Here is a 17,870-nt window from a genome sequence, read left to right on the forward strand (position 1 = left end):
ATATTTGTTCTTGTTTATCTTTTCTCCACAAAAGTGATACCAGAATAAAGTTCCTGTATTATGTATGAGTGGATGAGTGGACTGGGTGAGCAGGAAGGATATTACTATTGGCTAAAGTGGAAACTGAGGAATGATTCAGGCTTTCATGGGTCAGGTCTTCCTGTGTTCCCTTCCTCCGTCCTCAAACACACCTTGATGAGGCCAGGCTAGCCCTTGATTACGAGGCCCACGTCAGCAAACGCTGAGAACCCCAGACTGGACAGAAGTCTCATTTAGGCAGCACTTCTCCGGAGATACAAAAGCATCAGCTCATTTGATTCACAGCACAGCCAGGACCTATCAACATGTTTGCTTTTTCTGATAAGAAAGAAGTCCAGGGCACAAGGGAAGAAATTCCAGTAATTTCAGTATTTTTGCCACCATTTCCCTCCTCTCATACTTGACTGTGGTGAGGGAAGCAGCCCATCGATACTCGAGCCGCATGGGCAATAGCACAGCTGGGGGAGTTCTGTTCAGCCTGTGGCATCTGCAGGACCCTGGGAGGCCCCCAGTGTCCCGGGGCCAAGCAGTGTTCACCAGGCTGTGGGACAGTGCAGCACACTGCTCTCCCCATCCTAGCTGCATCCTGCACTGTGGGGGTCCTCCTAGGCACATGTGGGGCTGACAGAGTCCCACATCTAAGTTCCATCTACCTTCTCATCCCTGCAAGCCAACGGGTGCCCACTCAAGCCTAGTGATATCATCTTGTGGGAAGAGTTCCATACAGGTATGGAAGAGTTACCATACAAATGTTTGGTAACAAATTCGGGGTTCTGGGTATCCTGAACATGGGGGTGGTACGGCTTTACTAAGCACTCAGCTTGGGCAGACAGGTCCTCTGTCCTGAGGCATGGTACAGCCAGAAAAAGGACAGGAGTTTCTAAAACATAGGCTCAGGTTGCCTGTGTCTCAAGGTGGTATTGAAATATACAGCCAAAATTTTATAAGTTCCAGAATATAATCTCCTCAAGCTTTAGGCTTGCAGAGTCAAAAAAGAAAGACCCTTTTAGTAGACCCTTTCAGTCTACTGGAGGACCATTCAGTAGACCCTGATCAAATAGCAGTTGTTCTATAGTGACATTAACTTACCAGTTGACCCCATGTGGGTGACCTCTATTCAGAAAACCTGTTGGTTCAAGCCCGATGGCCACAGCCAAAACAGAACAAATTCTTCTAGAATGCTTTAAATGCAGGGCCACGTTAAACTCAGAACAAGGCACTCCCCACACTGTGAGTACATTTGATAAGGGTTTGAAAGTAGTGTTTAGTTCTTGTCTGTGTATATCTTCTTCCCATTTTATCCTCATCATCTAAAAAGACAATATCTACACATGCATCTTATTAAGTGTTTATCAGTTAGGAATACTTTTTGTAAAAATTTCCTGTGTGAATAACCACAGTTAAAGATCCTGTCTGAGAAAGTCTTTAAGCCTTAGGATTTTTGTCTCTTAGCTGCTGGTCTTTATGCTCCATCTACTGCTGCACCCTCACCCCTACCCACCCCAACCAAACCTTAGTATTCAGGCTTGTTGCCTCATGGTTTTAATACGGCTGCCTGAGCACCAGGTATCACAGCCGAATTCAAGGTAGGAAGTGGGGCAGGATTGGAATATGAGGGCAGCAGTGATAGCCTTTTCTTTAAAAAAGAAATCAGAAAAGCAAGAACTTTTTCAGAAACTCTGTAGCAGACTTCAGCCACAATGTGTTCCTGGGCCACCCTTATCTGCAAAGGAAGCCTCTCCAGCAGCCTCTAGAGTGGGAAAGGGTGAGGGCAAAGGAGATCGGTGGTGGATTATGTGTTGGCTGTCCAGAGTGTCTGCCACAAACCAAAAAAGCCCTGGTAGGTGCGAGGGGCTGAGACTCACTGAGCTGAACACCTCACAGTTTGGGGCTTCTCAGAAAAAGACTCGAACCTCAAGGGACACCTGTGGACCCACTTTAATGTCATCTAAGTCTTCTTGCTAGAAAAAGGGGCTTTCCTGGAGAAAAAGTTTAAGTCCGTGGCCTACAAAAGGAAATGGACGGGGCAGGCAACAGTTTTTTATCTCTTTTAGGGATAAAAACAGAAGGTGCAGTTTGAACCAACTTCTCATTACCAGCTTCAGGAGGTGGTAGGAAAGAAACCTTTATAACTTTCTCTCATCTGTGGTGTCCATGGTATTTCTGCAGTGTTGGGGGTCCCTCTGCCCCCTTCAAAAGAAGCTGGGTCATCCTAGTATCCTTCATACCCAAACTTCATGGCTCAAGCTATTGGTGGCAACTTTAAAGAGGGGAGGGGGGTGGGAGAGGAAAGCAGACAGAGCTCCTGAGAACTTCTACAAGGGAAGGAAGGCCTCCTGACAGCTACAATGGGCACCAGTTTGGGCCTGAGAAGTAGCTTGAACGCTTAATTTTAAAAAGCCACTCACTTGTAAGAGATTCTGTAAGAGCCCAGGTCCTAAAGAGCTGAGGTCCTGAGGCCACTGTGAAACTGACCCAGGACTGGCCCATCCAGAATGAGCATCCAGGACAGGACCCGGAAGGAGGAGTCAGCTGCAGGCAGGGTCAAGTGGCCAGACAGCCACTGACCATGCGCAGTGGGCAACCCCTTTCGGAGCTCAGTGTCCTGTAAGTAGTGGTTCCTGCTTACAGCTCATGTCATTTCAGGTTGACACCACCTCACCCTTCCCTTCTCAGAGGGCTCCAGGTCAGGAGCACCCTGATCGACTTCATCTCTGGTATCAGAAAACCAGTTTCCTCATCTGGAATGGTTTGAGGTGGCCTTTGCTTGATGCAAAATGCCCCTCTGTGTCCCTTGCTACAGAGATAACACACGCTGGCAGTGTGCTAGTTTACAGAGCACTTTGCATGACAGCCATCCTCTCTGCAAGTTTCAAAATGGAGCCAGACGCTCCCTCTGACATCTCTCTGGAACTGTCTTCCTTCTGTGTCCACTGTGCACCAGCCTGCTGCCACGGTGTGGTTCTGGGTGAATTCTGGGCAGGCTGGGAGTGGTAACGTAGCTCTGCAGGCTGACTTTTCAGGAGCACATTTGTTTTGACCCAGAGTCCACATATATCGTGCAACATCAACTATTTCATCAATACAAACAAAATTTTCACATAGAAAATGCTATCATTTAAGAAGACTGCAGTCAAAACTGTGAATATATTAAATGCCACTGAGTTCTTCAAGATGGTTACATTTATGTTACGTGAATTTCACCTCAGTAAAAAATACTGCTAGTGCACTTCTTAACTTTATAAAGAGCTTTTACTGTTTCCTTCTTCGACTCATCTTCTTTTGACATCCCTGTAGGCTGGAGACACAGAAACAATCAGCCATTTCTTCTGATAAGGAAACCTGGGTCCTTAGAAGGTGTGACCTGCCCGCCAGAGAACGAGGAGCAGCAAAGCACCGCAGCGCTGACTCCTAGGCTGGGGGGAGATCACCATTCAAAGGCTCCAAATCAAATAACTCGGAGGCGTGGCTCCTTGGTGACCTCCGAAGTCACAAAGGAAGAAAGGGCAGCGTCATTCTGTGAGGAAGCCAAACCATCTCTCCCTCCTCACATCTGCCTGAATGTGAAGAGGGAGCTACTCGCTCAGAGGCAGCGGGCAGGAGGGTAGCTATAGGGATGCGATTAGTTTGCTAAGCTGTTTGTTTAAAGTTTGTTTTTAGTATTTTATTTTCAAGTGCAAATTCAGTGTTTTAGAGTGTGTTCACAAAGTTGTGCAACCATCATCACTGTATAATTTCAGAACACTTTCGTCATTCCCAAAAGAAACCCTGTACCCAGTAGCAGTCACCTCCACTCCTCCTCCCCAGCCCCTGGCAACTACTGATCTACCTCCTCTCTCCACAGGTGGGCCTACTCTGGACATTTCATACACATGGAATCAATCGTTCATGACATGGCCTTTGTGCCTGGCTTCTTTCACCTGGTGTAATGTTTTCAGTGTTCACCCATGCTGAAGCATGCACCAGCACTTCCTTTTTATGGCCATCTAAGCCATTTCTAACTCCCCAGGGATCCTTCCCATTGCCTCTTTCCTTCGAGCTGTAGGGTGTTGGGGACCACTCTGTGTGGTTTCAGAGACTGTAGCCCCATGAGAGCAAGGCCTGAAAGGGGCTAGTAAGTCTCCCCAGAAAACCAGGTGAAAACAGAGGTGGCAGACACAACTCGACTCTGATACCAAGGGTTCCTGTGGTAATCAGGCCTGATAAATACACTGTAACCTTTGAAGCTTGCTCTGCTTTGTTTTGTATAGCCCTGTTGGTACAAACTGGATGTTTAAGTGCAAGGCTTTAGGAGCAAACTCCTTACTCATGAAACATGTCTTAAAGACCCTCTGGTGTCAGCATGCCTATGACAAATCTCTGTGTTCCTTCAATTGTTATCTATAGATAATACCTGTTTTTGTGTGAATATAGCCTTTTGACACTGATTGATGAGCTACCCATGTATGATGTGTACACCTACACATAAAATTCCCAATCAAAGCCATGTTGGAGAAGGGCTTGGGGCGTTCTGCACTAGAGGGAATTGCCACCCCCTTTCCTGCCGGAACAGCAAGATTGTGTCTGGGATGACTTATTTCTCATCTGTGGTAGATGGGAGGATTCTGCGGGCTGGAGTTCCTCCCACAGTGGAGATGTGGGGGGATCACAGTCAGGACAACAGAAAAGAGCCCTCATCCTGGTAGTGCCCAGAGAGAAAAAACAGGCCCACCAGCAGCATCACCAACATTCTCCACCATCTTCTCCAGGTAACACGCATGACAGGGACTCTTACGTCACACCCACCAGCAAACAGCCTTAACCAGAGAGGCCTGCATGAAGCACATGGGGCCATTTTCAAAGCAACAACCCCTGTGTACTCTCCAGAGGACGACCCAGTCAAACCTGGCTCTTGAACAGAGGCCAGGCCCAGTGTCATCCGGAAAGAGTGACGTGCTCAATCCCTTCCTTCTACAAACTGTGAGGGGTGTGCTCCTGAATTGTACTATTGACCCTTGCACAATACAGGAGCTTAGGGGCACTGACCCCCAATCAGTTGAAGATCCTCATATAATTTAATTTGGCCCTTCGTTTTTGTGGATCCTCAACAGCAGATCAAAAATACTATTTTCGATCTGTAGTTGGTTGAATCCACAGATGCAAAACCCAGGGATATGGAGGGCTGACTGAATATCTATTGAAAAAAATTCATGTGTAAGTGAACCTGCACAGTTCAAGCCTGTGTTGTTCCAGGGTCAACTGTAGAGTCATAGTGCAACCTATGAATTTCCCTCACTTCAGTGTCTCAGTCGCCAGCTCAGATCTAAGTCCTCCAGCTTCTAAAGCATTTCCTGGGGTAGATCCCCACCCCTCCCACCGTGTTTAATCCCTGGACAACCGTTACCTGCAAACCCCCTGACTTCCACATGCGTCTCCATGTCAGATTGATGATTTGACTTCCTGCTGGTCCGAGCCAGTAGGTTACTGAAAGTCTCTCCAACTGGGCATAACACAAGTTATTCTGATAGCTAGCCTCAATGTTCCCATCTTCTTCTCCCTTCTACGACAAGGTGGACAAGGGATTATCACACCCATTTGCAGAAAAAGAAATGGAGAGCCAGTACAGGAAAGAGACCAATATTCATTAGCAAAAGGTAACAGTACTGATAAGGGGCCCTGTCTCCCCTGCCACTGCACTGGGCATACCAAGTAGACACATAAGAGGGTTAATTAATGAAGTACTCCTTCCAGGGAGGAAGTGAAAGAAAATTTATAATCAGTTTTTAATTGTCCATGTTCTAAGGCCCTTTTTAAATCCCAAGCTGTCCCCTTGCTGACCGCCAGCCTGTGTCTTCTCCTACAGTCGGGCAGCTCACACTCAGACATGACCTACATTAACAGCAGAAGATTTCGGTGTCCCTCCCCACTCCCCGCCTCAGGTTCTTCAACAAAGACCAAAGTCAACAATAAACCAAGCAAACAGAGCAAACTGGTATATATTCACTTTATCTATGTCCCAAACAAACCAGGTCCTCTACCAGAGCCATTCCAATGAGAAAAGTCTCCAGAGGGAGTGATGACCTCCTCCCAACTTCCCCAAGTCTCCCACCCAGCCACACTTCTTACCCTTCCTTCAAACTTGGCAGTGGCTCCTTCTCTGATGCAGAGGTTCCGTGGGGGTGAAATGAAAGCAGGAGCCTCGGTCAGGGGCGTGGGGCCGGCTCTCGAGTGATCCATACCCAGGGAGCTTTTAGAAACGTGTGTCGAGGCAGCCAGCTTCACATCCCCCATAGCCTGAAAACAGGAAGGACGGTCAGGTCAGATGAGACAAAGTACAGCCCTGTTTCCTCTCAGGCAGCAGCAGGCCCAGTGCACTTGTTGGGCCCCATGTGGTGAGTTTTACAGGGATCGGGTGCCCCATGAGGTTAGGGTCCAGCTGGGTCTCCTCTGGAAATGAGAGGCCCTGTGTCCTCCACATGCAGGACCGCCAGGGTCAGGCCCAGCTGACCTCGGAGGCCAGCTCCCAGGGCCATGCCCCGGCCTCTGCAAAACCCTGTGGAGAACCAGGAAAGGGGCAGCTGCGGTAAGAACGGAGAAACCAAATGGCCCTCCGAGTATTTGCAATGGGTATCTAAAATCAGTGTTTGTTAGTCATTGACCCTTCAGAGTCAACATCTACATCAGGCACGTGTGGTAGAAAGTAAAGTTGTTTTTTGCCTGGCTTGTGAGGACTGACATGCTAAGGAAAAATGGAATCCATACTCTAAGAAAGTAGTTTGGGATTATGTCACAAGGATCCTTGTTGAGGTGGGCATATGTGGTTGAATGAAGGGAAGGAGGCAAGGCTGGGGGGACATTCTATTTCAGGGACTAAATTGTGAAAAATTCTCAAAGGTCACAAAACATCAGTGTGTTCTATGTTTTAAGATCATCTAGGTGAACTCCTACATTTTTATAACTGAGGTCCAGAGGGTAAAAGTCACTTGCCCAAAGAGACAAAGCAAGACAATCACATCATGGGCCAGAATGCCTCAGGGTCCTGACTCCTGTCCAGGGCCCAGCTGGGGCAGACAAGATGTCCACCGGCAAGGACTGGCAAAGTCAGCTGGAACAAAGAAGCTTAGGACTGATTCCAGAAGTGGAATTAGTAACAGATATGGATCTGAATTCTCAGTTGCAAACTACAGAAACTGACTCTGGCTTTCATAAACAGAGAAGGGACCCATTAGAAAGGTGGAGTTTGGCAAGGAGCTCCTTGCGTTTATCGGAAGGGCTGCAGCCCAGGCTGGGAAAACAGGCAGCAACGATGACAGAAGCTGAGTGGTGAGATCCCATCTAAGGTCACTGGACATCCTCTGCAGCCACAGCTTTGAATAATACATCCTAAGTATCCCTGCTCCAGGTTCCAAGTCCAGATGGAAGCCTCGCCAGGCTGGAACGGCTGCAGGTTGAGGACCACATCATATTCTCTACAGAATCCATGGTTCCCAGCCTATTGCAGGCATATGACAAACGTCTGCTAAACTGAAGAGGAACAATATTCCTAGTTTTTAGTTTCTGTTCATTTTGGGGGGATCTTCAGTCACACATTTAAATCCCATGCTGTGAGGTAGATGAGCATGTTATTAGTTTGTTTAAATTTAATAACATCTAACACAGATAACATAGAGTTAATATTATGAGTTAAAGTTAAAGTAACAGGCTCTGGCTGGGCAGGTCAGCCAGCTGGAGGTGTTGTCCTGATATTCGAAGGTTATGGGTTCAGTCTCCAGTCAGTGCACATACAAGAAGCAACAAATGAATGCACAAGTGGAACAACACAAATGGGTGTTTCTCTTCTCTCTCCTTCCCCCTTTCTTCTCTCTAAAAATCAATCAATAATTTTTTAAATAAAATTTTTAAAAGAGTTAAAATAACAACCACCTAGATTTGATTATTAACAGAGCACATCTCTGTTTGGCAAATCCAGTTTTCTCTTTCACTAATAAGATATTAGCTTTGCAAACACAATCCCTTCTAAGTGATAAGACTCACAAGTTCACTGTAGCAGGTAGTAATGAACACAAACTTTATGTAGCACTTACTGTATGCCAGGAACTGTTCTAAGCACTTTATAAATAGCAGCTCATTTGCTCCTCACAACAACACTATAACATAGATAATCCCATCATCCTCATTCTATGAATTAGAACCCAAGCTGCAGAGAGATTAAGAAATTTGCCCAAGGTCAAATTAATTGGGGGCAGAACTGGCATTGGAACCTGGGTGTCTGGTGCCAGAGCCCTAGGCTTAATGCCTGGGACCTCTTGCCTCTTGTAAGCGGTAAGAGTTGGCTGGTGGGAAGGGGGTGAGAGCTTGGGGTAACAAGAGAGAAAGTTAAAAGCTGCTACCAACATACATAAAAATTAAGATTTTCTGTGTGTCAGAACATACGGTTGACAACATTAAAAGATGGGTGATTATCTGGGATAAAATGTTTACAACAAAAACAAAGGACTAGGACACTTTATATATAAGAAAATAGCCTGACAAACAAGTGGAAGGAAACTGTGCCTTGGACGGCTCACAGAAGATGGACAAATGACCACTACAGATGGACACTGCCTAGCCACAATAAGAACCCAAGAGTGCAAATGAAAGACAAGCCATTATCTTAAAACACTAACCAAACTGGTATCTAAAAGGCAAGTTAAAATGCCAGTGAGACTGCAGTGAGGTGGCCAAGAGGAATATAACCCACTCAGAGGAATATGAATTGTGTGATCTTTCTGGAAAGCAGCTTGGCAACAAGATTCCAAATTAAATATCCATCTCTACCCCCAGCAATCCTACATGTAGAAATGTGTGACTGAGAAATAGGCAGAAATGCAGCCCCAAATTTATATATGAAAATGCCAATCACATTATTTATAGCAAAAGAAACAGAGTAATAATCCAGTTAAATAGAAATATAAAAATAGTTTAACATATGGCAGTGAGAATGGTTTAAGCAAAGTGGAATATCAAGCAGTTATATGAGCATATATTTACAGGAAAATAATGATAGAAATTAAATAATATAGAAATGTTAAACTACAAGTAAGTTTTACTACAGAAAATTTCAAAGATACAGAAAAGTACAAGGGTAAAATGAACGCCTCGAATACCTGTCACCTAGATTCAACAATTAGCATTCTGTCATATTTATATCATTGTGTTTGTATATGTGTTTGCAGAATGATTTCAGAGTTACTGTGATATAATTTTAATGGCAAGAATCATGATATATTCATTTACTCAATTAAAATATATTTATTGATTCCCAGATGAGAAAAAAGCTAAAGGAGCTCATCACAACCAAACTACTATTAACAAGAAATGTTAAAGGAACTTCTTTAAGAAGAAGGAGAAATAGGTAAAAAATATGAATAATAAAATGGCAAAAACTACATACCTATCAATAATTACTTTAAATGTAAATGGATTAAGTGCTCCAATCAAAAGATATACGGTGGCTGAATGGATAAGAAAGCAAAACCTACACATACACTGCCCACAAAAGACCCACCTCAGATTGAAAGACACACACAAACTGAAAGTAAAGGGATAAAAAAAGATATTTTAGGCAAATGGAAATGAAAAAAATAAAAAACTGGAGTAGCAATACTTATGTCACACAAAATAGACTTTAAAACAGAGGTTATAACAAGAGACAAAGGAGGACGTTTCTTACATAGTAGCCATGATATGAAAGCAATCTAAGTGCCCATCGATAGGTGATTGGATAAAGATGTTATTTATGTGTGTAAATACACACACACACACACACACACACACACATATTCTCAGCCATAAAAAAGATTGATATCTTACCATTTGCAACAACACAAATGGACCTAGAGGGTATTATGTTAAGTGAAATAAATCAGGGAAAGATGAATACCACATGATTTCACTTACATGTGTAATCTAAAGAACAAAATAAATAATCAAAACAGAAATAAACTCATAGTTACAGAGAGCAAAACTGATGGTCGCCACATGAGAGTGATATTGGGGGATTGGATGAAAAAGGTGAAGGGATTAAGAAGTAGTTGCAAAATGGTCATGAGAATTAAAGCACAGCCTAGGGAATATAGTCAATAATATTGTAATAACTATGTATGGAGCCAGGTGGGTACTAGTCTTGTGGGGGATCACTCTGTAAGTTATATAAATGTCTAACCACTATACTGTACTGTACTGTACACCTGAACTAATATTGAATGTCAACTGTAAATGAAAAATTTTTTAAATATTAAAGACCTATTTATTGAACACCTACCACATGCCAAACCAAGTGGTAGCAGGGATGTGGAGCGAACAGTCCTGTGTGTGTGGTGCGTGGGATAACATGGCTAGGGAAAGAATGGGGTTCCCATATCCTGCAGAGCCACCCAGGACCATGCCCCAGAAGGGACACTGCTCCCCCTGACTGCCTCCACTGCCACTGAGGGGAGGGGACAGGTACACTCTGTGTTGTCAGCACAGGCGGGTGGGGGAGCGGGGTGGAGGTGGGGATTGGTATCCTGAGGGTCACACCTGGCCATCAATCCAGGGGCACTGGGACTTTCTAACTGTGAGCCAGACAGGGAACTTCGACTCTCTTGGCATCAGTCTCCTTTCCTGTAAAATGGGAGTGATGACACTAACCTCACAAGGTTGAAGGGAGGGTTTGAAGAGAGTGTACATGAAACATGTAACATAGCACAAAAGGCGTTCGGTAAGCGGTAGCTGTCAACGTCATCATCCAGCTCCCAAAGGAAACCAAGCTCCACCAGCTTACAGGAGACAGACCCTTTTCACCAAGGACAGGAAGATGCCCAGGCCAGTCTGATTATTATCTGCAGGATAAGGGTAGCAGAGTGGGATTACTGTATAATGGCAGTAGGAGGCAGATGGCAGAACTCTGTGAAAAGATTGGGAAGAAGGATTGTCAAGACTGTTCTAGCAGCACTGTTCAATGGGCAGGGTTTGTGCTTCTGACATTGTGCTGGGCACCAGTCTTGGTCTCCACAGGCCTGCAAAGCATTCTGACTATGCTTTTACAAATGAGGACACTGGGGCTCAGAAAGCCAACTCTGCTTGTCCGAGGTCACATAGCTAAGAAGTGGAAACCAAGCCAAGATCTGACTGCAGCCATACCCTGGGCCCCATGACCCAGATGAGGAATTTCCTGCTATTTCCAGTAAAGGGGGATATGAAAAGCAGAGGCTACTGGAGAGAGGAATTTTGGGAATTGCAGAGAGGAAGAGGACAAGCAATGCACCTTCCTTTCTGCTCTCAGGCCTGGCTTTGGAAGTCACAAGACTCTTCTGCCTCTGCTTTCAGGGGAGCTGGAAACCAGGAGTGGGGATCTCAGGCTCAGGAACCTCTCTACAAATCCTCTTGCTCCAAGACCTTCAGAGGTCCACCTATACCTCCTGAAGGCCCCAGATACTATCATCAAAAGGAACATGCTTGGACTCAAGAACACAGAAAACAGAAGTCATTCAGCCTTAGGGAAGGCCTGGCTTCATGATTAGAAACACAGCAGGCAGGTGAGTACAGCCAGAAGGCATCCAGTCCCCTGCAAGGCAGTTGTGGGGAACAGTTACTGAGCTACCCTGCAAGCAGGACCAAAGCCCAGTCCCATGGCAGCCAGATACACCAAACAGCTCTGCTCAGCCCATCGCCCTACCCACTGCCATCAACAGCATAAACAGATCCCGTCCACACTGTGAATGAATGGCTATGGACATATTTGGAATGCTCTATCGAAATAAATAAATAAATATAAAACCCAACCATCTTGTTCCCTTCTAATCCCTTGTCCAGCCTGGTGACCACATTCGCATGGAGAATACCACCATTATCTTCTCTATCGGCAGAGCAGTGCTCAGTGGCTGGAATTAAACAAACCAACTAGAGGGTTTTACTCAATAATGATCAGAGGACAGAGAGGTAAGAAGAGAAAAAAATGGAGTTGGGGGTGGGTACAACAGTGGTGCTCTGGCCTGGCAGCTCAGTTGGTTAGAGCATCATCCTGATGCACCAAGGGTGTGAGTTCCATACCCCATCAGGGCACATACAAAAAGCAACTGATGAATGCATCAGTAAGTGGAACAATGAAGCAATCTCTCTTTCTCTCTCTCTCTTCCTCCCAAACACCCCTTCCGCTCTCTCTCCTTAAAAACAAAAACAAGAAATCAATAAAAAAAGCTTTCTTTTTTTATTGGTGTGAGGGCTGAAAACAACTCCCCAACATATGTGTGTGTGTGTGTGTACGGGCACACACACACACTCACACACACACACACAATGCCTGGGCCAAAGCTCACTTCCAAATAAGGTTTCCACAAGTAACAGAATGTATTCATCATTCGAAGCAGCACTAAGTTAATTGGACTTTAATTGAACAAAAGTACCATAAACTGTCTCTTGAACTCAGAAAGGAACACTTTTAACTATGGCCAAAACAGAGTGCAAAAAGATTCAGAATAAAAGTTAAAAATCGGGGATCAAGTTACATGGCAGAACAGGTTTAGAGAAACCAGCTGTCCCCTTCCTTACCCAAAGTGCATGCATTTTAAATGATAGCTGTCGTTAAGCACCTGATCAGTCAGCAGGGCATCCTGGAAATACCTTGCTTTTCCTGTAGGGAAGGGCTGCCAGCAGGCTCCACACCGGATGCCTGGCTGTCAGACGTGAATCCACCTACAAGACACAGCAGGTGTCAGAGGCAGCAAACCATCCAGGTACAAATGCCCCAGGCAATGACAGCTCCACTCTCCCTCCCACCTTCGTCCTCTCTGCAGGACTCAAATCCTGACAAATTTCCTAATTGCTCCTAATCCTTGAGTGGGCTGATCCTCTGCTGTGGGCTGTGCCAGGATGACTTGCTGTGACCCATGGGAGCAAACAGTGGAGCAGGGCCACACACCAAAGAACAGACACTCCTTACCGTGGCCTCTTCCCTGGACAGCTCTCACATGAGTCGGGACGCGTGGGCAGCCATGCTGTACCACTGTACACAGATATTCCTGTCCAAGGTCTGTTCAAGAAGGAAGAGAAGGACGGAGAGCCAGGGACAGCAAGCCAGGCATGGCACAGAGCCCAGGACCAGACTGAAAAAGTTAAGGGGGGTTTGACTTTGCTCGTAGATGTTGCAACTTGCCTTCCGCTGGGCAGCCAGCTTCACCCAGTCAGGGAGATCTGTTGTTCTAATCCGCCCAGCTGGGGTGACCTTTGAAACCCCTGGCTGCCAGCTGCAGAAGCTCTCAGTGGAATCCTGGGGAAACCAGGGGTGGAAGCTCATGGGTTTTTACAGAGCTGCAGATTCCAGTCTGAGTGTGGAGCAAAGGCAGAATGCTGTCATGCAGAGAGCTGAACCCTTGGAGGGGCTGGACAGGCCCCCAGCTCTACATCTGGCCTGGAATACCAGTCATCCTTTGGCACATCTCGCCTAGAATTACTATCCAGGGCTCATGGGACATTAGCTCCTGAGACCCAGCTCCTTTCTCCTTAAATTGAGAGAGCCTTGTTTATGATCCCTCAAGTAGGAGGCAAGCCCAGAGAGCAGGTGGACTGGGAAATTGTCTTAGGGAATCTGGGCCGAGATTTCAACCTGGCCCTATAGACTGCAGTCACATCATGCAGAGGACCCAACAGCACTGGTCCTGGTGCCTGGGGGGCTTCAGGAGCAGTCCCTGGAGCATATCTCTAAAATGTGGCAGCAAGGCGATGCTTAGACCAGTACCTCTACTCCAAGGGTCAGAAGGATTTCCATAAATTCAGAGCAATCTCTCATCTTATGCAACTCACACCTTGGGACTGGCTATGAGCATCTGAATTGGCAGCCACATGAATTTGAGCTTTTCTGTTGGCTCATGTCTGATTCTTAAGTAACTGGGATTCTCGTAACACCTAGGTGACCCCTTGCCCTCTCCCTCAGCTATTCTCAAACTTCTTGATCCCAGGGCCCTTCATCCTCCTAAAAGGTACTGAAGACCTCAAAGAGTTTTCACTTGTGAGTTACTGCTATCAACATTTACTGTATTAGAAATCAAAACTAAAAAATATTAGCTCATTTAAAAGCCTCAATGAGCCCATTATATATTAACATAACATTTTTTAAAGAAAAATATATTTTCCAAAACAAAAAATAAGAAGAGTTGAAGCTTTTTGCAAACTTCTTTAATGTCTGGCTTAATAATAGAAGACAGCTAAGTTTTCATATCTGTTTCTGTATCTAGTCTGTTGTGACATCACAGTATTTGTAGCTGCTGGAAACCCCCACTGTACATTGAAAAGAGAAGGCAAATGAAAAAGGCAAACAACATTTTATTACAAAAATGATTTGGGTCTCATGGCCTATGAAAAAGTCTCAAGGACCCCCCCAGGGCACACTGTAAGAACTGTTGCTTTAGTCTATTGCTCTGCTCTCCTTATCTGCTCTCACTTCTGTCCTCCTTAAAATACACAAATGGGCCCTGGCCACTTGGTGAAGGTAGTTGGAGTGTTGTCGCATAGACCAAAAAGGTCGCAGGTTCAATTCCAGGTTGGGGCATATACCCAGGTTTGATCCCCAGTTGGGGTGTGTATGAGAAGACACCAATTTGTGATTCTCTCTCACATCGATGTTTCTTTCTCTCTCCCTCCCTCCATCTCTCAAAGCAATGCAAAAAATGTCCTCGAGTAAGGAATAAATAATAAACAAACAAACAAACAAACAAACAAATAAATGTAGTGGAGTGCAGCTTTGGGGGACAGGTGAGGAAGAGGGTGAATTCATACCTAATTTTCTCCCACCTTTTTGTCAAAACAAAACTGTTGAACAAATATGGACCAGAGCAATATGAAGCATGAAACAGACACTGATGAAGACAGCTTTAAGTCAATTAAGTTCTTGGCCAAGAATTAAATATACACCCAGATTCTGAAAGACCTTGAATGTAGTAGATAATTGGATATTTTATGGCTAAGAAAGAAGTAATGAATAAAAAAAACAATGCTGTCCACCACTGAGGAATGAAGGTAAATCAGATCTAAGTCTTAGACGGAGGTTTCTGGTAGTGGATGACAGGATTGGGAAAGCCATTCGATTTGGGCAGATACAAGGACAATGATTTGGGCAAAATCATGCAAAGTGTGTTTATGAAATCTGTGAATTACATTAAGCAACTAGGAACAGCTACCACGTTGGGTGTTAAATACACCCCTGAAAGATCAGTAAAAGGGACCAGAGCTTGAGGGGATGTTTAAAAGAACAATTAAAAAAATTTTTTTAAAGATTTTATTTATTTATTTTTAGGGAGGGAGGGAGGGAGGGAGGGAGAGAGAGAGAGAGAGAGAGAAACACCAATGTGCAGTTGCTGGGGGTTATGGCCTGCAACCCAGGAATGTACCCTAGCTGGGAATCGAACCTGGGACACTTTGGTTCCCAGCCTGCGCTCAATCCACTGAGCTACACCAGCTAGGGCAAAAAAATTTTTTTTAATTGTCACTGCAGTACAATTTTCTATCTTTTTCTCCCATCCCAACTCACCCACTCAGCCACCCCCCCCATTTTCACCCACCCCTAGTTTTTATTCATGTGTCCTTTATACTTGTTCCTGTATACCCTTCCCCTTTTCCCCTGAAATTCCCTTTCCTCTCCCCTCTGAACTCTGTCAGTCTGTTCTCTATTTCAGTGTCTTTGGTTATATTTTGTTTGTTTCTTTGTTTTGTTGTTTAGGTTCCTGTTAAAGGTGAGATCATATGGTATTTCTCTTTCACCACCCGCCTTATTTCGCTTAGCATAATGCTTTCCAGTTGCATCCATGCTGTTGCAAAGGGTAGGAGCTCCTTCTTTCTGCTGCATAGAATTCCATTGTGTAAATGTACCACAGTTTTTTGATCCATTCATTTACTGATGGGCATCAGAGACACACGAAAAGATGCTCAATATTGCTAGTTATCAGAGAGATGCAATTTAAAACCACAATAAGATACCACTTTACACCAGTCAGAATGGCCATCATAAACAAAGCAACAAACAAGTGTTGAAGAGGTTGTAGAGAAAAGGGGACCCTAGTGCACTGTTGGTGGGATTGCAGATTGGTACAACCACTATGGAAAACAGTATGGAATTTTCTCAGAAAACTAAAAATGGATCTGCTTTTTGACCCAGTAATTCCACTGCTAGGATTATATCCTAAGAACCCTGAAACACCAATCCAAAAGAACCTATGCACCCCAATGTTCATAGCAGCACAATTTACAATAGCCAAGTATTGGAAGCAACCTAAAAGAACAATTTTTAAGTTCTTTATACTTAGGCTCAAAAACAAAAAGTGAACAACTGCCAAGTACAAAATGTCTGACTGGAAATACTCAGTGTAGACTATGGTCTAGTTCAGGGCAGGTCAGACTCCACGTTAGGGAAGTGCATCAAGGTCCGCACATCACAGCAGCAGCCATGCAGCTGTGCGGTTATGTGATTAACCATCTCCCCTACTAGGACACACTTCATCAGTTTATAGGTCTGGCGTGTTTTGCTCACTGCTGTGTCCCTAATAACTAGAATACTGATAAGTAAAATTACTGATGAGTAAGTTCTCCATAGATGCTTGTGGAATATATGAATAAATAGAAACTTGTTCTAGAAAAACTTTAAAAATCACCTCTAAACTATGACCTTACTTAATTTTATTGTATAGGGAACCTTGTGAATGTTAAAGAGAGGACATAGGGAAAGCAGTGGGTGAACAGGTCACAACAATATAATATCTACCCCTCTGGGGCCTACAGGCATTTGGTTCTAGACACATGCCAGTCTAGCTCTGAACCTGGCACATAACTCGTGCATCCTTTCTATTCTTTGGTTCTCAGTCTCCCTGTATGTAAAATGGGCCTAATGATGCTCTGCCTGGCACACACTTTCTGGGTTTCCTGCTGGCATCCCCAAGAAACTCAGATCCATATCTCTGGGTTCCCAAGTGAAATCACACAAAACCAGCCTGCTCTGTCCCCCACAGCTTGAGTTCTTCTCTTAACATCAGGCAGCCTCTTCTTCCCCGTGGCTTCCTGGGTCTTCCCTCTTGGAAAACACATTAGAGGAGGGGCTGGGCTTCTAAAGGCAGATGAGCTGCCCGTGTCAGCCCAGCCACATCAGCAAAGCAGCAGACCACGTGTGGGAGGAGGATGTCTATTCAGCAACACAATCCCGAATGCCCACATCTTTGGCAGAAAGTTATTTTTAAGTTTTCTCAAAAGGACACACACAAACACACACATACAGATGAAATCAAATAAACACACCCAAATGCACACACAGTGTGAATGAGCAAGGCCTGGTCTCCTGGAGCTGCTCCCTTCCTGTTGGGGTTCTTGTTAATTGGGGATTTAATGAGAACAGGCTGAGAAAAGCTTTCTGCAATAAAAGTCACATGCAAAAGAAATCGAAGCCAGAAACCCTGGTTATAGCTAAATTAGCAAAATGCACATTCCTATCAGAATCTACCAACAATCCTAAAGTTCACTCCTTTTATTAACAGGTATCATCCCTGCAAAAGGAAGCTGGGGTCACAAGTGTGTGTATTCAACCATATCCTTCTCAAATACCAGACCTGCTCCCTCTGGTCTGCTAAGTCATGCGGGGTGTGCCTGGTTTCTAAACCCTATGAAATGAACACTGTGAGTACTCAGGTAGGGGCAGCCCTGCCACTGCAGCCCGAGGGTGCATGGAAATCAACTCAGGGAACAGGAACAGAACTCCTGGCTTCCATCCCCATGATGCTCCATAGCAGGCAACAGAGTGCTCTGCAGTCAGATGCTGTGTTCTCCACTGCTAACTGTGGCCTGAGGCAAGTGAC

General features: G+C 45.0%; 1 protein-coding gene across 2 annotated transcripts in view; it reads right to left on the reverse strand.

Moving 5' to 3' along the window:
* The window catches only part of MYLK (myosin light chain kinase), a 285,784-nt gene that overhangs the window by 169,985 nt on the left and 97,929 nt on the right, over positions 1-17,870 (reverse strand). The window contains exons 1-2 of one of the 2 annotated variants that reach the window (XM_045850925.1): positions 12,980-13,117; positions 6,145-6,312 (exon numbers count right to left, since the gene is read on the reverse strand). In XM_045850925.1, the coding sequence (XP_045706881.1) occupies positions 6,145-6,309 (165 nt within the window). In that variant the 5' untranslated portion in view covers positions 6,310-6,312; positions 12,980-13,117. Of the gene's footprint in view, positions 1-6,144; positions 6,313-12,979; positions 13,118-17,870 lie in introns of those variants that run through there. The other variant, XM_045850924.1, reaches the window with a different exon arrangement.

The sequence above is a fragment of the Phyllostomus hastatus genome, unplaced genomic scaffold (genome assembly GCF_019186645.2).
Source record: "Phyllostomus hastatus isolate PE091 unplaced genomic scaffold, TTU_PhHast_1.1 phas_contig_86, whole genome shotgun sequence".
Taxonomy (NCBI): Eukaryota; Metazoa; Chordata; class Mammalia; order Chiroptera; family Phyllostomidae; genus Phyllostomus; species Phyllostomus hastatus.